The sequence below is a fragment of the Canis lupus genome, chromosome 13, assembly GCF_048164855.1.
Source record: "Canis lupus baileyi chromosome 13, mCanLup2.hap1, whole genome shotgun sequence".
In the NCBI taxonomy this organism is placed as follows: domain Eukaryota; kingdom Metazoa; phylum Chordata; class Mammalia; order Carnivora; family Canidae; genus Canis; species Canis lupus.
This window is the reverse complement of record NC_132850.1, coordinates 4,403,762-4,423,776: the sequence shown is the minus strand read 5'-3', so window position 1 is coordinate 4,423,776 and position 20,015 is coordinate 4,403,762. Positions and strand designations below refer to the sequence as shown.

The 20,015-nt window shown below is 44.8% G+C and overlaps 1 protein-coding gene across 5 annotated transcripts in view; it reads right to left on the bottom strand.

The window, feature by feature from the left end:
* Nucleotides 1-18,504: 18,504 nt before the first annotated feature.
* The window catches only part of TRIT1 (tRNA isopentenyltransferase 1), a 57,533-nt gene continuing 56,022 nt past the window's right edge, over nt 18,505-20,015 (bottom strand). For all 5 annotated transcript variants that reach the window (XR_012005310.1, XM_072771765.1, XM_072771763.1 and 2 more), the window contains 2 exons: nt 19,149-19,346; nt 18,505-18,797 (listed from right to left, as the gene is read on the bottom strand). Coding sequence is in view for 4 of the 5 variants with exons in the window: in XM_072771765.1 (XP_072627866.1) it covers nt 19,177-19,346 (170 nt within the window). In the remaining variant the exon portion in view is untranslated. The remainder of the gene's footprint in view (nt 18,798-19,148; nt 19,347-20,015) is intronic.

Genomic DNA, 20,015 nt, shown 5'->3' with positions numbered 1-20,015 from the left:
CATGAGACACACAGAGTGAGAGGCAGAGACACAGGCAGAGGGAGAAGCAGGCTCCCTGTGGGGAGCCCAATGTGGGACTCGATCCCAGGACCCCGGGGTCACGCCCTGAGCCAAAGGCAGACGCTCAACCACTGAGCCACCCAGGCGCCCTGGAACTGTGCCTGGTTGTAAATGGTCAGTTAGGGCCTATGGCTATTTAGAGATGGGTCGCTTCATGAGCCTGTTTGCATTGCCTGTCGGCGTTGAGCTCCGGGGCCGCTGTGGGCTTGCTCTACAGTCACAAAAGAAGGGAAGGGTTGCAGAAAGGGTGGGGGATGACAGCCAGGCTCTTGGCTTGGGTAACAGGGTTGGTGGTGGGAGCACTACAATCAGAATTGAGACTTAGCAAGGAAAGGGCAGTTTGGGGACAGTGGAAGAAGGGTGGCATGTTCGGTCTTGCAAGTATTTTTTAAGTGCCCTTGGGACACCCTGGCAAGACGGCCAGAGGAAGGTCTGGAGCCTCGGATAGAGCTGAGAGCAGTCAGCGTGCACAGGCTCTGGTCTGACACTTTTAGGGAGACCCTTGCAAGCCACAGACCTGGGTTTCCTTTTCCAGCTCATACGCTGTGCTGTGGAGTTGAAAGTCACTCCTAAATGCAGCTGTTAAGCCCCGACGCACCTGTCCTCACATCCTGGTTTGGACTGGGTGGCAGACTGACTCCAGATGGGAGAAGCCAAACAGCCTCTTCCAAGGAAGTGCCCAGTGTGGCTTCACAGGCAGCAGGGCCTTTCAAGGCAGCCACGGGGCCAAGGTCCAAGCAGGTCAGCCTGAGGGGGTGCTTCTGGGGGAGCTCTGTTGGCTCCTGAAGGGCCCTCCTGTCCCACTGTCCATTTGAAGATGCAGTTTAGGGGCGCCTGGGAGGCTTAGTCACCTAAGGGTCTGCCTTAGGCTCAGGTCATGATCTGGGGTCTTGGGTTCGAGCCCCACATTGGGCTCCCTGCTCAGCAGGGAGCCTGCTTCTCCATCTCCCTCTGCCACTCCCTCTGCTTGTGCTCTCTTCCTCTCTTTCAAATAAATAAAATCTTTAAAAAATATATTTTAAAAAACGGAGATGCCGTTTAGTGTACAAACCAGTTTAACTCAAGGTATACCTGTGGACAGCACCAACATGTTTCTGGCAGTGACAGATATATCTCAGTGGAGTTTCCCATGGGTCAAACTAAACATGCAAACACTGAGTACAAAGTGCAAGGGGTAGAAATCACATATCAGTTAAAAAAGAAAAAAAAAAAAAGCCTGCTCATCTTGCAGAACAGGTGTGAGCTAAGGCCTGAGAGCAGATGAGATCATTCAGGGAGGGCTGGTGGCCTGAGAGAGGAGGGCCAGGGAACCCAAGTTCTAGCAGGTAGGCAAAGGAAGGGCAGGGGACAGCCTGACATTTATATACCTATATAGTGGGAATTCAGCGGATGCTTGAAGAATGGATTAATTTGTATTTTCACCTCCATAGGCTATAAAAGGGAAAGGGAAAATATGTATGCCCAAACCAAGCACACAAACACACATTTAGTATCTGAATAACTGAGTAACTAAATTAACTGTAAAACTTGTTTCCGGGGCACCTGGGGGGGCTCAGTCAGTTGAGTGCCTTCATCTCAGGTCATGATCCCAGAGTCCTGGGATGGAGCCCTGCGTGGGCTCCTTGCTCAGCCCAGAGTCTCCTTCTCCCTCTCCCCCTGCCTGTGCTCTCTCTGTCAAGTAAATAAATAAAATCTTAAAAAACAAAAACACCACTTGTTTCCAGTCAGAAAGACCTTACTATGGAAACAATATGACTATGAAGTTATCCCAGGAAAACGTTGGGTCTTACCAGTGAATAAAAGAGAAGCAAATTCAGTTACCTTAAGGTAACCTGATGGGCCCATAAAACTAGAAAAAGCAGAACTAGGCTTCCAAGCACTGAGTGGGTGAGGCTGTGAGACCTGGGGCAAGCACTGGGCACAAATGAGACCAATGCCACCGTGGAGGACAGGCACTTTAATGACATGCTCATCCCGGACTGGGGGGGTCATTGAGTTGCACATAAAAGAAACCCACGGAAGCAAAAATAAAACTCTCATCTTGCTAAGGGAACAGTGATCCCTCAGGAGCCCAAGGAAGCATGTTAGGCCTCAGGAGGATCAGAAACCAGGAACTGAACTGGAACCTGGGAGGCAGAAGGGACTTCCCTCTCCTCGCTGGGCTTCCCTCCTACACCTGCATCTTCTCTCCTTCTCTGCAGATCTTTTTGGCCATGTACCCGTTCACACAACAAATATTGATTTTGTGTATGTGCCCAAACATTACATTTCCGTGTCCAAGGGTACCCGGCAGAGACCGAGTTGCGGTTTGAAATTCTCAGGAGTCTGATTGGCCCAGCTTAGGGACCTCCACTGGGCTGTTGCTGCTGGTTAAGGGGGTTTGGAGGTTTCTGATCTTTTTTTCCACAGGAGGATCCTTCATCTCTAAGTTAGTGAATGTGATTAGATAAATTGGGGAGGGGATACCCCAGGGCAGAGAGACAGCTAGCATTAACCATTAACATACCCAAAACTTCTGACCTCCAGGCCCTGCTTCCAGCCAGAACATCCGGTTAAACTTTTTCCTGCTTCCTCATTCCACATTCTTATCACCTTACAGCCCGTCCTCCACAGAGCAGCCAAACTAATCTTTTATCATGTGCATCAGGCTATATTCTTCCTCTGCTAAAAATAGGCCAAAAACCCCACATACAAAACCCCCAAACCGGAAACACCACCACCATAGCAAAAACCCTCTTTGATTCCTACAGTTGCAATTAAAATAAAATCCCAAATCTGTACCGTGGCCTTCCCTGATCTAGCCCTTGGCCATCTCTCTCTCTTCTACACATGTCCCACTCATCCACTGTGCTATAGGTACGATACACTGGCCTTTTTGCTAGTCTTAGAATATGCCAAATCCAGTTCTACCTCAGGACCTTTGCACTTGCTGCTCCCTCTTGCTCCATTGCTGACTCCACATCATACTGGACTCAAGTGATGTCCTCTCTTCAGAGGGTCTTCCCTGGTCACCTCACCTAAAGTAGTAACACCTACCTCAATGCACATGTAACTGGTGACTCTCTACCTAGTGTTTCAGTTTTTTCTTCATAGGAGTTAATACTTGTTGACATTCTCCTAATTGTTTACTAGCATATTTTCTTCTCTCTTCAGAACATAAGCTCTAGTTGAGCAGGGATCTGCTCTGTCTTGCTCTTTGATATTTTTCCCAGCAGCAAAAAAAATCCTGAATTATTTGGTTTCAGTGATCTGCCTTGTGGGCTTGTAGCTCAGCACTTCGGAGTGAAGGCTCTGAAGCTGGACGGCCTCACTTCCTCCCCGTGTAAACTTGCACCAGCGGTTGAACCTACCGGGGCACCAGGGTCCCCATATGCATAATGAGGAGGATGATAGTCCCCATGGTGTTGAAGAGTGAATTTGTTCACATGCGTGAAAGGCTTACAAAGTGCTTGTCACAGAAATTAGCACTCGGCACGTCCTCATTTATTTTATTCATTATTAATCATTAGTCCAATCATTTGAATTCTTAAAATTCATCTTTAATTGTTCTGCCCTCCGGATCTCATCTTTTATTTTCCTATCTTCATCAGTTTTGTCCGTGTTCTCGGAGATCATCTGAAGTCTGTTTCTGGGATTTAGTAGACCTACTGTGCTCAACCTGGTGTGTGTTGCTTCTGTGAGATTTTTAGTTCAAGAGCCAGTGTTAATCTCCTCCTTCCTTATCTCAGATTATTCCACTTGCAGGATCACTATTTCTAAGTTCATGGTGGACTTTCTGACTGAAATACCAGTCAGGTACTACCTACCTACCTTCTGACCTTCTGTTCCTTGCAACAGGTCTTTTTCTAAGGTAGGTAGCTCTTCTAAATCTTCAGAGAAATGATAGATCACTCTCTCTGCAACTGCAGGATATTTCTTTTTTAAAAATACATTATTTATTGGAGAGAGAGAGAGAGAGAATGAGCAAGTACCAGTAGGGGGAGAGGCAGTGGGAGAGGAAGAAACAGGCTCTCCACTGAGCAAGGAGTCAGACGTGGGGCTTGTTCCCAGGACCCCAGGATCACCACCTGAGCAGAAGGCAGATGCTTAATCAGCTGAGCCACCCAGGTGCCCCAGAATATTTCTTATTTATCCTTATGAAGCATCCTGGTTTGCCTAGATTGAGGCATTTTTCCAGGACACGGGGCCTTCAGTGGTAACACCAGGAAAGTCCCAGACACACCGGCCCAGTAGGTTACCCTACCTGCAGCTGTAGAGAGCATCAAGAAGGAGCTCTGTTGTATCGGTACCGACATTCCTCCAAATCTATTTTACTTATTTATTTATTTACTTACTTATTTTGAGATTTTATTTTTTGAAGTAATCTCTACACCCAGGGTGGGGTTCAAACTCGTGATCCTGAGATCAAGAATTGCACACTCTATGGAATGAGCCAGCCAGGTGTCCCCACCCCAACCCCTGTCCCCAATCTTTCAAAAAGGGAGGAAACCTTTTCTAGTACTTGGAACTGCTAATCCCTTTCAAGTAGCATTTAAGCATGCAAAAGTCTCTCAGCAATAAAGGAAAACAATTTCCTTCAACCCTTCAACCTCCAGCAGCCACCCTCTCTCCTTCCATTCACTACTTAAGCAGCAGACCACCCTCACGACGGCCACTCTCCTCCCACTCACTCTTCAAAGCACTGAGATGTGGCTTCCACGTTCTAACCATCGGCTGAGTCTTCTCTTACCAAGGTTACCACGATGTCCTCATCACTTAAAAACCGCTGAATACTTCTTATTCCTTATCAGACACGGCTTCTCTACACATTCTTGCCTGCTGACTGCTCCCCTCTCTCGGCTCTTTCTACTCGGCCTCTGGGATCCCAGCCTCCTGGTTTCTCCTTGCTCTTGCGATGCCTCCCTTCCTGATACAAGCTCCCCTCTCCCAATTGTCCGTGTCCCACAAGCTCTGTTCTAGACCTTTCCCTTCTCACTACGCACCCAGTGGCTTCATGTTCCACAGCTTCAAATACTATCCACACTGATGACTTAGAGATCTCTATCTCCAGCCCAGAATTCTCACTGGGCTCAACCTGAATATCCAGTTCCTTACTACTTTCCATTAGGCTTCTCCGTAGACACTTCAATCTCAAGTCCCAAAGTGAACTCTGCCCAGGGCCCAATCCTGCTCGTCCTCCAGTGCACCAGTGCACTCCATTTTTTTTTTTTTTTAAGATTTTGTTTGAGAGAGAGATCACAAGGGGGGTGGGGCAACAGAGGGGGAGGGAGAAGCAGTCTCTCTGCCAAGCAGCTCAATCCCAAGACCCCCAGATCATGACCTGAGCCCAAGGCAGATGCCTAACCGACTGAGCCACCAAGCACCACCAGAACACTCCATCTCAGCCAAAGGAACCACCATCAATCAATTGCTTGGGTGAGAAAGCCTCCTCCCTGGCCCCTTCCCATCCTTCACTATTGATGCTTAAGCAGCCATCAAGTCCTATGAATTCAACCCACTTTACCATCCCCCTGCCTCTTGGCTGTCTCCAACCAATTCATTCTCTGAATTGCACCAGCATCATCTCTCCAGTGAACACACATGATGTTGTTATCTTGGGGTGAAAGGTTTACAGGCCCTTCTCCCCCACCTGGCTCACTCCCATGACTTTCCTGGTGTTTTCTTAGATGCCATTTCCTCAGAAAGCCTTCCCAGATGCCCCTGAACCAGGTCAGGTACAATCGTGTGTGTTTCCTGAACCTCTCTAGAATAGTATTTAGCGCATCCTTGGAAACAGCACGGGAGACTCGAACTCTCTGAAGATAGGAATTATCTCATCCACTGATACATCTCTAGCACCTGGAACAGTAATTAGTAAGCACTCAGTAAGTCTGTTGAACCAACTAACAAACAAAAGTTCCTAATTATAAAGCTCTTATCTATTTGTTAGATTAGGGTCCCAAAGTCCTCTACTTGCCTTCGTGTCAGACCAGTTCCTGCCCCTGAAGAAAGTATTGTGCACCTGAAGAAAAATACAAGTACTTCCATTGGAGAGCTGTCATGAAATAGCTAGAAGCAGCATGATTCAGTGGAAAGAGTCCGACTCCTAAGCAAGGAGACTGGGATGCTGATGTAGGAACGAGTTAGGGGCCGACGGGGTAGGCAGAAAGAGGTAAGGGGAAGTCCCAGAGTCAGGCTCCTACCCATCCCAAGAAAACAGAGATAAGACAGTAAAATCAGAAAAATAAACCTGGCTCACTAGCTCCAAAATGTTAGGGAGTATCCCCCTTTAATGGCTACTAAGTAATCACAGAAATCCCAGATATAAAGAAACGTTATGGAGGAGATACTAACCTGGGAGAAGGGAAGGCCTTGTTTGTGCTCAGGATATTTATAAAGACACATCTTGGGCAGTCCGGCTGGCTCAGCGATTTAGCGCTGCCTTCAGCCCAGGGCCTGATCCTGGAGACCCAGGATCGAGTCCCACATCCAGCTCCCTGCGTGGAGCCTGCTTTTCCCTCTGCCTGTGTCTCTGCCTCTCTCTCTTTCTCTCTCTCTCTCTCTCATGAATAAATAAATAAAATCTTTAAAAAAAAAGAGACACATATTGTTTCTTAGGAGTCCACCAGGTTTGTTCTAAATAGAGATATGATATTTATAAATCTACTTTGATATTGACAAGAAATTTACCAAGTTCCCTGGTCAGTTTCCTATAAAAGACCATAAAATGCCCAGTGGCAAACCCATAGGGACCCCTCTCACTTTTGAGAGCTTTCTCTGTATCTCTGCTTGATAAACTTCTATTGCTTTGCTCACTCTCTGTCGTCCAGGAGATTCATTCTTCATTCTTTGACTCAATGAGACAAGAACAGAGCTCTCCCCTGTGGATGCCAGTCAGCTCTGCTAACTGTTGGTGCTCTTGTGGGTGACCCACTTAACCTTTCTGGGCCTTAATTTCTCCATCTGCAAAATAAGATGGCTAATCTAGATCAGTGATTTTCAGAGTGTGTTCTGCAGGGGGAGAGACCAGAATCAGAGGGTCCAGAGGTCCCTGTGAGCCGCCAAGACTCCAAGCCACTCTGCTTATATCTAGATTGTGTATTAGGAGTTTGGGTAAGGTTTTACTTGGGCGGTGGGAGGAAGGATCCATAGCCACAGCTAGTTTGAAAACAACCGAACCAGATGATTGTTGAATTCTGTGCATCCTTTACATGCTGACATTTAAAACCATCGAAAGTTATGAGTGTCAGTAGCAAGAAGGTAGTTTCTAGGGACGCCTGGGTGGCTCAGGCTCAGGGCGTGATCCCGGGGTCCTGCGATCAAGTCCCACATTGGGCTCCCCATGGGGAGCATGCTTCTCCCTCTGTCTCTTCCTCTCTCTCTTTGTGTCTCTCATGAATAAATAAACAAAATCTTAAAAAAAAAAAAAAGAAAAGAAAGAAAAGGTAGATTCTAAAAGCATGTGAAGATTCTGTGAAAGGTTGGAGAGGGTGGGCTGGCCCTTCCAGCTGCTAAGAAATACTGGTTTTCATGCAACTCTACTTCATCGTGTGCTTCTAGGAGGACTCAGAGGTGTTTCTGAATCCACAAAAATAAGTTATATGAAGGTCTTTTCTCCCTCAATCCCCTGGTACTAACGAGGAAGCTCAGGTGGGAGGCATCGGCCTAAATGGTTTCCTTTAAATCTTACATCAGGTGGCCCATCACCCCAAGTCTGGTGACTCAGAGGCTGATGCAGCCTCACACCTGAGAATGCATTGGCCCCAGGACCTGCAAAGATAGGCCCTTCCTTGTGTGGGGGAAGTACTGAGTAGTTAGCGAGTGCCACTGAGGCTATTGCCCATTCAGGCCTGGGGTCCCCTAATATGCACTTGCTTGCTCTGAGGCTCAGTGGGGGACACCCATTGTTTGGTCTATCAGCATCAATCCCACAGCCACCCTCTTAAAAAGTGTTTTCCCCATTGTCCCATTCTTTCTAATCACATTGTTCTTTTTTTAAAGAGTTTATTTTTAATAACCTCTACACCCAACATGGGGCTCAAACTTACAACCCCAAGATCAAGAGTCCCGTCCTCCACCGACTGAGCCCATGAGGCACCCCACTAGTCACGTAGTTCCACAGGGGGTTGCCGTGTTCCTAGGTGACTGGTTCTCCTGCTTCATGCTGTGGGAACAACAGGATCCAGTGCTACCAGGAGTCCTTCCTTGGGATTTTTAAGCTTGCGAGTCAGGTGTACTTCGTTGCAAGGGGACAAAGCTAGAAGATGGGAGATGTGAAGCTTCCAGTGACCATTTGAAGAAAAGTTGTTTGCATGGAGAAAAAAGTGAAGTCAGTATGCACAGAAGAGAAAGGGGCAGAGACGGTGCTGGTCATGTGGGGTCCCTGATGGCAGATGCTCCCGATGCCCAACTATATCTTACCTGCTTACCCCGCTGCTTACCCTACTTCAGAGGGACTCAGCTGTTCAACTTGTCCTTGGGTTCCATGAGCCAATAAATCTTTCTTTATATCTAAATTAATTCAGATTGCCTTTAGTTGCTCACAAATGAACTGACCTCAACTCTACGTTAAGTCACTTAAATAGTGTGAGTCTGTTGCCTCGTTTGTAGAACCTTCTTGAGAGATTTTTGGCAAGGACTAAGGAGATATGTAACTTTGTTAAAACTGTACTAAGTTGAGGCACCCGGGTGGCTCAGTGGCTGCACGTCTGCCTTTGGCTCAGGTCATGATCCCGGGGTCCTGAGATCGAGTCCTGAATCGGGTTCCCAGCAAGGAGCCTGCTTCTCCCTCTGCCTGTGTCTTTGCTTCTCTCTGTGTGTCTCTCATGAATAATAAATAAAATCTTAAAAAAAAAAACTGTACTAAGCTATAAATATGTCAGGAGTGACTATGGCATGTCCAATGATAAATATGATGGCAAGTGCTCCCCAGTGGAGTTAGCACTTATCACCCTTGCTCTACAAAAACAACTGTCCTGCTGACTAGAAGGCAGGAACTCCGCAGTGGATACCCACTGCTTGTCTGTCCACTTGCCCTGCCCTTCCAACTCACACACCCTACTTCTGGGAATTGCTTCACCTCTGCTCCATCCATTTGGTTTCCATGGGAACTGCCCTACTCTTTCAAAACTCTGTCCCTAGCCTGGTTGATCAATGGGCCTCAGGATAAGCACCAGATCCAATCTAAGCTAATGAATCCCTTTCCTGGGACTCTTTTTTAAAATTGTGGTAAAATATACATAACATAAAATCTATAATTTTTTAAAAACACTTTATTAGGGAGAGAGAGCAGGGGGAGGGGCAGAGGGAGAGACAGAATCTCAAGCAGATTCCCCAATGAGCATAGAACCCTATGTGGGGCTTGACCCCAAGACTCAGAGATCATGACCTGAGCCAAAACCAAGAGTAGGGCGCTTAACTGACTGAGCCACCTAGGCACCCCTAAAATCTATGATCTTCAATCATTTTCAAGTATATATTGAAATTGAAGTTGGATATTTCACACTGTTGCACAACCCAATCTCCAGAACCTTTTCCTCTTGCAAACTTGCAACTCTATACTCATTAAACAACTCCCCATTTCCTCTGATCTCCAGGCTTTGGCAATCCATTCTACTTTCTATCTCTATTAATTTGACTACTTTAGATCCCTCATATAAGTGGAATCACACGCTATTTGTCCTTCGGTGACTGGCTTATTTTATTTAGCTTAATATCCTCAAGGTTCATCCATGTTGGACCATGTGTCAGAATGTCCTTCCCACTGGGTGTTATACTATATGTTGGCCAATTGAATTTAAATAAAACATTAAAAAAAAGAATTTCCTTCCTTTTTAAGGCTGAATAATATTCCATTGTATGTATATACCACATTTGTTTTATCCATTCATCTGTCCAGGGACATTTGAGGGTTATTTCCATTTTTTTTGGTGACTGTGAATAAGGCTGCTATGAACATGGGTGTACGAAAATCTCTTCAAGACCCTGCTTTCAGTTCTTTTGGATACATACCCAGAAGTGGAATTCTTGGATCATTAGGTGATTCCATTTTTTAAATTTCTTGAGGAACTGCCACCATACTGTTTTCAATAGCAGCTATACCATTTTGCATTCCCATCAACAATGCACAAGGGTTTCAATTTCTCCACATCCTCACCAATGTGTTATTTCCTGATTTTTGATAGGAGTCATCCTGATGGGTGTAATATGTCCCAGCACTTTTGAACTTAGAGAAAGAATCAGCATAACCTCTCCGATGTAAGAGCTCTAAGAGATAAAGCAGCCTTATCTCCCACCATGTAGAAAAAGTCTGCTTGCAAGGAGAGAAGAGACAGGAGTCACCACAGCATCAGATTAGGTAGTATTGGTTACACCTGGGGCTTTTCTGTCCTTGATACTGGTGAGACACCCAAGTAATCCTATCATAAATTCACCTTTTCGCATCCATTAGTTTGGCTTATTTCATTTTTTTAAAGTAGGCTCCATGCTGCATGCCCCAAGGTGGGGCTCAATCTCATGACCCTGAGATCAAGACCTGAGCTGAAATCAAGAGTTGGTTGCTTAACAAACTGAGCCACCCAAGTGCCCCAGAGTTTAGCTTATTGGTAACCATTAGTCTTAACTAAAATAAATATCTTAGAAGGGTTAGATCTTCGGGAATCTTTTTTTCTTTTTCTTTTTCTTGATTCCTTCTTATAAGTAGTTGGGATGTAAATAATTTGTACATTTAAAAAACCTGTGGGTGCCTGGGTGGCTCAGTTAGTTAAGCATCTGCCTTTGGCTCAGGTCATGATCCCAGGGTCCTGGGATAGAACCCTGTATAGAGCTCCCTGTTCAGCAGAGTTTGTTTTTCCCTTTCCCAATCCTCCCTGCTTGTTCTCTCTCTCTCTCTCTCTCTCTCTCTCTCTGTCAAATAAATAAATATAATCTTAAAAACAAAAAACAAAAACATTAAACACACACACAGACTTTGGAGGCACCTGCTTAGTTTCAAACCCCAGCTTGCCTAAGGAAAATCACTTCATTCTATTCAGTTTCCTCAGTTGAAAAATAGGGATAATGATGATATTACCTCACAGAGCTGTTGTGAGAACTAAATCAGTTATTACATGTAAAGTACTTAAGACCACTCTGGCACATACTGCTATATAATAAGTATATCCTAATGTTTCATATAAAACCACTGTGGAGGGGCACGTAGCTGGCTCAATGTGAGACTTCATCTTGGGGTTGCGAGTTCAAGCCCCATGTTGGCCAGAGATTACTTAAAAAAACAAAACAACAAAACTGCTACAGGAACACACAGGAGGAGACACCAAGCCTCTAAGAGGTGCCAGTGAGCCTTTGTTTAAGGAGAGGACATAAAATTTGGGCCTTTAAGGATGTATAGGGCTTCACTGGGTAAAAAGTAGCAGAAAACATTTCAGGTGAAGAACAAACACAGTTTAAGGAAATGAACTAAACCATGAAGAAATCATATGCATTAAAAAACAATAGGGGTCCTGGCTGGTTCATTTGATGGAGCATTAGACTCTTGATCTCAGGGTCATGAATTTGAGCCCCACATTGGGTGTAAAGTTTACTTTAAAATTTTTGGGGGGGAGACACCTGGGTGGCTCAGTGGTTGAGCACCTGCCTTCGGCCCAGGGCGTGATCCTAGAGTCCCGGGATCCAGTCCCACATCGGGATCCCTGCATGGAGCCTGCTTCTCCCTCTGCCTGTGTCTCTGCCTCTCTCTCTCTCTCTGTCTCTCATGAATAAATAAATAAAATCTTTAAAACAATGTTTTTAAATTAAAAAAAAAACAATAACATCTAATAGGTGGTAGATAATGCAGGAGGCATTCTTTTTAGCCATTAGCACTGTGGACAACCAAACTAATCAGTTTTAAGTCAGAGCTTGACCTGATAACTTCTGGGAACTGACACTACACCATAAACCAACACTTCGGTGGCATTAACAGTTTTTCCACAATGAAGCAAATAAATCCAATTTATACCTATCATTTACGGGGCACTGCCTTGCCAGTAAATGGCAACAACTATGCTGTTTTCCAAAGGACCTCATTTAATCCTTACAATGTTCCCCAGAATGGAGGCAATAACTCCATTTTATATATGAGGAAACTCAGGACGCTTGAGCAATTTTCTCAAGGTCACCAAGGAAGTGTGCTAGATAGGAAAGTGTTCAGCTGCAAGTACAAAGAGCAGATGTTGTTTTTTTCCACACAAAAAAGTGTGCAGGTAAGTGGTCCCAGCCCCTAGCCCAGTTATTCCACAAGGCCACCAAAATACCCATCATCCCTCCCCACCATCTTTAGGGGGTTAGCCCCTGGCCCCAAGCCTCCTTCAGTCTCTATGCCTTCTAATATTCTTTTTAACCTATCTTTAAAAACCTTGCCAGCCTGGGATGCCTGGGTGGCTCAGTGGTTGAGCATCTGCCTTTGCCTCAGGCCATGATCCCAGGGTCTGGGATCGAGTCCCACATCAGGCTCCCCACAGGGAACCTGCTTTCTCCCTCTGCCTGTGTCTCTGCTTCTCTCTGTGTCCTCATGAATAAACAAAATCTTAAAAAAAAATAAAAATCTTTCCAGCCAAGATCTTGTCCAGCTTTACTTTTTGAAATATTTCAGCAGTCAGCTCATACAGCTCACTGATTTCACAGATGGGGATATAGATTTGCCCCCAGCGAGATATCAGAGCTAATTAGTTACAGCAGCCTGGAGTCCAGTGCTCCTTTCCATGACACAAGTGTTTAGTGGAGGCGGCAAAGTGCCCACCAAAATCCGTTCTCCCATTTTATCTTGGTCTGTGACTTGCCTACATTTCTCAGCCTCCTTTGCAGGTAGGTGTGGACGGCCACAGGACTAAGTTCTTGCCAATGAGAAGCATGAAGTAGGGACGCCACTGCGGGCTGCCTTCTGGGTGCCGGTTCCCCTTCCCCTTGGCTGGAACCAGCGGTGATCCAGCCTCGTTCATGCAGGTGATAAAATGACAGTGTCCCCTGGATTGTGGAAAAGCAACATGATATTAGGAACCCATGTCTCTGAGTGGCTGCTTGGAGCACAGCTGTCCCGCAGACCTGGACCACTGGCTTCAGAAATGTTAACTCCCCCTCAAAGTTGCTATGTGAGAAAAGAAACAAAGTTCTTTGTCCCTTAAGCCACTTTATTGTTGAGCCTCTTTGTTATAGCAGCTTAGCCTTTTATCCTAACTGATACAACCATGCAGCTTCCTTTGTACATATTCAGAATAGCTTGACAAATGACCAGTTAGCTATCTTTTTAGAAAATGGCCCTAACTGCCCAAGCAGGTGATGATCAAATAATGAAATTCCTTCCTGTGGCTACTATCTCAAGATTTCGTCATCCTGGTTATTTAATGATATTTTAAAAAAGATTTTATTTATTTATTCATGAGGGACACAGAGAGAAGGAGAGGCAGAGAGACACAGGCAGAGGGAGAATCAGGCTCCACGCAGGGAGCCCGATGTGGGACTCGATCCCGGGTCTCCAGGATCAGGCCCTGGGCTGAAGGCGGCGCTAAACCACTGAGCCACCCGGGCTGCCCCTTATTTGATGATTTTAAAACATCTTTATGTAGAGACCCACTTAGCTTCTATGCTTTTGTGTAATTATTTCAACAAGTATTTGACTTTCTAGATGTTGGGGATATATAGACAGGTTACAAGCTTGCCTTCTAGTGTTTTCTGTCGTTTTTAATGTAGTATCTTAAGCAGAAAAAACACTTTGTAGGAACTGAGGCTAAGAATACAGTTACTGACAGTTACAAAGGAACAAACCATGGACCTAGACTATAAATGAACTGTTTCCCTACTTAGCTCTAAAAATCAAGCAATATATTTTGTGGGCTTTTAAGAATGTTTTATTTATTTGAGAGAGAGAGCAAGAGAGCGAAAAAAAAAAAAGAGCGAGGGTATGGGCAGGGGGTAGGGGGAGCATAGCAGTGGGAGAGGGACAAGTAGACTCCCCACTGAGCAGGGAGCCCAACTCAGGGCTCAATCCCAGGACCCTGGGATCATGACCCGAGCCTAAGGCAGACATGTAACCGACTGAGCCACCCAGATGCCCCAAGCAAAATATTTTAAAGACGAAGAATCCAGCTCTCTGATTTTCAAAGTATTTCCTACCGTCTTGAAAACAGCATTGCCTGAGCTACAAGAAGTGTAAAGCCTAGTCAGGATTTTTACTTTATATGTCAACTTTATCTCAATAAAACTGGGGCAAAAATTTTTTACTGACAGAGGTAGACGGACCTAAATAGCTTGCTGAGTGTTGGAATTAATTACCAGAGCCATTTAGATAGCACTGCTGTGGCCTGGAGACTCTGAGCACCTGGACCAAAGGGCTCTGCTTGTCTGGGGATTAGCTGAGGCCAGATGGTACAAAATGGCACTCCTCATCCTCCCTCCAGGCTGAACAAATAGCCCAGAGCTGGTCTCCATGGTCCTTCCCAGTTCTCAAATGAGATTTGGAATGAGGTATTTAGTAGTAGTTAACAGAGGGAAGCTGAGATTTGTCCTGACTTTGCCACAACTTGCTCTATGGTTATGGAACAGCCATGTTTTGGGTCTCAATTTCCCCAACTGCACAAAAAGGTGCTGAGGATCCTTCCAGGTCTACATTATGACAATTACTGGGAAGAACTTACACTCAAGAGCAAGGTCATTCAGCAGGCAGCAGGCAGCAGGCAGAGAAGGGGAAATCTACCTCAGTGCAATGCCTCAGACCGGGGTACCAAGCTGATTTCTGGTGAGTGTTCCTCTTCCCTAGGCTCTCTGCTGACGGTGAAGGAATTCCATCTTGCTGAACTTACAGTTTCTAAGAATAGGGGCAGTGGGCACAACCACAGGGCCTTATACTTCGTAGGTACTTCATGAATATTAGGCGCTTGGCTTGTCTCTTTCAGGAAATTCCTGATTTCCAATTGCCATAGAGATAGCAGTGGGTTCAAAGAGAAGGTGCTGCTCCAGGTATTTCAGATGAAAGGATTAAAGGCTTTTTGAGGTAGGATTATTAAAACTAGTTTTTCCTGCTTATCCACCAAAACTTTATTGCTTTAAAATATATTTAGTGGCTGGAGTGAAGAGCGTTTCAGACTAAGGCTCCTCCTAAAATTACAGCCAGCTTCATAGTGCCTCAACTCCAGGCGGCTGCTCACTAGCTGTGGTCCTGTGTGGAGCCCTTTCCCCGCCGGTTAGCGGGAAGAGGAACAGCATCTCCCTCCCAGGAGTATGTGGGAAGGGAAAGAACAGTACAAAGCGCTTGTTTGACTCACAGTTAAGTATTCATCCCCACTTCCAGTGGGAAGATGTGACTTTCTGCTCTGTTAGCTCCTGAAGTAGTTAATAATAATAATAAACAAACAAACAAACAGACAAACCCTGATTGGGAAATGTGTTATGTTTAATACTAGGAACAGCTTGGGGTGGATAGAGACTTGACTTTAGAAAAATTTATTCTTGAAATCCAAAGTCGTTAAAAATGGGTAAAGGTCAATAAAACTCAAGGGGTCCAGGACATACGAGTGGGGAAGGAGGGAGGAGAAGCCACTGCAGTCATATTGAGAAACCGAGTTTTCCAGGTCACGTGGTCCCTTATCTGCAGATTTGGCTCCTAACTCCCGCCCTGGCGTCATGCTGTGCCATGCCACAAATGCCCTCCCCCAACTCATGCACACACTCCCACACACCAACATGGGGGGCAGGTCCTCGGGTTACTTGCTCTTACAGCAATGTCCTTTATTTGCAGCCATTATCACAGCTATAATTCTGTAATTAATTTTTTTTTAAATTCTGTAATTATTTAATCAGTGTGAACTTTCTGGATCACCACTGTATCCACTGAGTCTAGCAATGCACCAAGAACGTGTTAAGTTCTAAGGTATCTGCTGGCTGAATTTGTCAGAGACTGGTTTTGGCCTCAACCCCGGCATCTGAATGAAGTTCAGTATATAAGATAAATGAACCCTGTTGAGGTTAACTGGGGAAGTCTAGGGTAGATGGTTAAGGCCCAAAACAAGAGACCTGACAGATGTGACAGGAGAAATCATGCACATCCAGATATTGCTAACCAGGTTTACCTGTCACAAGGTAAGGGGACATATTAAAGACTGTATGTGCTAAATGCTATATTTTGGGTAATGGAAAATTTGTTCATTTTTGCATTAAAAACAATTAGAGAGTTCTAAAAAACTAGTAAATAATTATTTCGAGAGGAGGGGATAGGGATGGGAGTGAGATTTCTCAATGAACATCTTTTTTTTTTTTTTTTCCAAGATTTATTCATTCATGAGAGACACACAAACAGAAAGAGAGGCAAAGACACAAGCAGAGGGAGAAGCAGGCTCCATGCAGGGAGCCTGACGCGGGGCTCGATCTCGGGTCTCCAGGCCCTAGGCTGAAGGCGGCGCTAAACCGCTGAGCCACCCGGGCTGCCCTTTTTTAAAAATATTTTATTTAGAGGTGCCTGGGTGGCTCAGTTGATTGGGCTTTGGCCCTCCACTCAGGTCATGATCTTAGGGTCCTGGGATGGAGCCCGTGCCAGGCTCCTTGCTGGGTGGGGAGTGTGCTTCACCTTCTGCCTCTGCCCCCGTCTCCCACTCATGATCTTTCTCTCAAATAAATAAAATCATTGGAAGAAAGAAAGATTTTTGGGAGCGAGAGAGCCACCTAGATGCCCCTCAGTGAATGTCTTTTTGTATTATTTTGATTTTTGAAGTATGTAAACTAGTGGAAAAAATTAAACTTTTTTTATTTTTATTTTTTTATTTTTTAAAAGATTTTTATTTATTTGTGATAGTCACAGAGAGAGAGAGAGAATGAGGCAGAGACACAGGCAGAGGGAGAAGCAGGCTCCATGCACCGGGAGCCCGACGTGGGATTCGATCCCGGGTCTCCAGGATCGCGCCCTGGGCCAAAGGCAGGCGCCAAACCGCTGCGCCACCCAGGGATCCCAAATTAAACTTTTTTTAAATTAAACTTTAAAAAAATGTTAGAAGAAAAAAAAAGGTAAAGCTATGGAATTCACACTGTTTAAAAAAGGACAACCAAGTTTGATAGTTCTTTACCCTCTCCTCCTACAGAGAGCTAACCAAGAATTGCTTTTAAAGGTCCAGGAGAGGGGGCTCCTGGTGGCTCAGCGGTTGAGCATCTGCCTTCAGCTCAGGTCGTGATCCCGGGGTCCTGGGATCGAGTCTCACATGGGGCTTACTGCAGGGAGCCTGCTTCTCCCTCTGCCTATGTCCCTGCCTTTCTCTCTGAGTCTCTCATGAATGAATAAATAAAATATTTAAAGGTCCAGGAGAAATGCTCCTTCTTCTATGATCCTCTCCCTCCCCGGCCCTCCCCTCTAAAGTACCATGCTACGCACCTCTTATGACCTTTAGATATTCTTCCCTAGACTGGCTATTTGTAGAGTATGAACAAAGCTCCCTGAAAACAAGAACAGCATCTCATTTTATCTCTGTATTCCCTCTAGCCTCTTACCTAGTAGATTCTGAACAAATAAAATACTACTTGAGTGGGGTTATGGCTTAATGGATACACCGTGTTTGGGGTGATGAAAAAGTGTTGGAAATAGAGGTGATGGTCACAAAGCACTATGGATGTAATTGATGCTGAACTGTAAACATAAAAATACTTAATTTTATGCTAAATGCATACCTACATATACTCAATATTGCTGGAAATCACACATCTCCAATAACCTGTCTTCCAGGAATATAAGAAGTGCTTAGTAAACATTTTCTAAATAATGAACGGACAGCATGATCATATGAAGAATGTGGAGTTTCAGAAAAAGCTATGATATTTTTGTTTTGTGTGTGTGTGTGTGTGTGTTAAGTAGGCTCCACACCCAGCATGGAGCCCAATGCACAGCTTGAACTCACGACCCTAAGATTAAGACCTAAGCTGAGGGGATCCCTGGGTGGTTCAGTGGTTTAGTGCCCGCCTTTGGCCCAGGGTGTGATCCTGGAGTCCCGGGATCAAGTCCCACATCAGGCTGTCTATATGGAGCCTGCTTCTCTCTCTGCCTGTGTATCTGCCTCTCTCTCTCACTGTCTCTCATTAATAAATAAATAAAATCTTAAAAAAAAAAAAAAGACCTAAGCTGAGATCAAGAGTAGGATGCTTAAACGAATGAGCCACCCAAGTGCCCCAAGGCTGTATGTTGACAACAGAGCCTACAGTGTATAAACTAGACATGGAATATACATTGCTTTAAGGACTAAAGAGACTCTTAGGGGCAGCCCTGGTGGCCTAGTGATTTAGCGCCGCTTTTGGCCCAGGGCCTGATCCTGGAGACCCGGGATCGAGTCCCACATCAGGCTCCCTGCACAGAGCCTGCTGCTCCATCTGTCTGTGTTTCTGCCTCTCTGTCTGTTGTAAATAAAAAAATCTTAAAAAATAAAAATAAAATAAAAAATTAAAAAAATAAAGAGACTCTTGGAAACTTTCTTTTTTTTTAATTTAACTTTCAATAAAAATATAGGCTCCTAACTTAATGTAAAGACAGCAGTGAGAGTAATTATCACACAGGAAGAACTCAACAAAATGTCAAAGTCTTTAGTTTTCAAGTGCCATGTCATGACCACGTTCTTCTCTCCTTCTCAGTGGAATTCCAAGAACTGGTGGTTGAGTTCACTTAATCTCGCTGGGGCTGGTCCTTTCCTGCCATTCACCCAAATCCAGAACTCCCGATTTGTGGCCCATAATACTTCAGTCATCTATAAAAGTATCTGGAAATGAGATAATTTTAGCCAGAGTCAGGGACATAAAACTTCTTTTTTAAAGGCTATAGGGAATTCAGGTATTCATTACCAAAAAGATCTTCACAAGTATTAAAAAGTAAAATCTGTGCTTCTTTCAAAAATAGAACTTTAAGGTTAAAAGAAAAAAAATTCCTTCCCCAAATTATCATTAACAGGCACATCAGCCAAACAAGGAGCTAACAAGCCCTGCTGTTTCCATGACAGAGAACATTAAAACTACACCACTGAAGGCAGAAAATGGTGGGCGCTTTCTGCAGAGCACTCCCAAGTCCAGACAGGGACAAAGACATAACCCTCCCTCCTAAACTGGGTCTCTACCTGTGCAAAGGCTACTGGACATGTCTCTTTAAACACTAGATTCCAGCTCTTTCTCATTCTGCCCTAGGGATCCTTTCTCTTTAAGCTCTTTCTCATGGTCTGAAGAAATACTCGGACTTTCTATGGTAGTGACAGCATCCGAGTCCAATCTTCTTCTCTTCTTTAGTCGGTGCAAGTGGGATTTGGATTTTATGTGTGCTAAGACAAAACAAAACAAAAACAACTCATTAGAACTTTCTAGAATCAATCCTAGAAGCATAAAAATTAACTATATAATCCTTTTTTTAAAAAAATAATAACAGGATCAACACATTCACTGGTATAGCTGCTTAGCATTTTTAAAAGAAGGATAAGTTACATGGCCAGCAAGCTACCATGCATTAAGTGTACCCTGCTGGGTGCTTTACATCACTAATCCTCACAGCAATCTTGCAGGACAGTATTATTCAGCTCATTTTTTTTTTTCTTCAGCTCATTTTATACAGAAGGAAACTGAAGTTCACTGAGGACTTAGATTCTGTCCAAGTACACACAGTAGGTAAGTACTTTGGCTCATCTATAGCTCAAAAGAGACCAAATTTTCCAGAATCAGAGCTCCAGACTCCATTTTTGTAACAGAACAGAGCTGTTTCAGAGAGATTACCTTTCAACTCAGTCAGCTAAAAAGTTACAAACCCAAATCCTTGTCTATATTGCCAGACAGATGCTCTGTCCCACATCAAACCCAGAGCTGTCCTTTCCTCTTCTTCCCCGCTCACACAGGTGGCCCCTCCTGATCCAACATCCCCTATGCCTAGGCTAGATAAGCCATTTGAATGACTAACCCACAAGGTTCACATTCTTCAAGCACACAATGCTCCAGGCAGA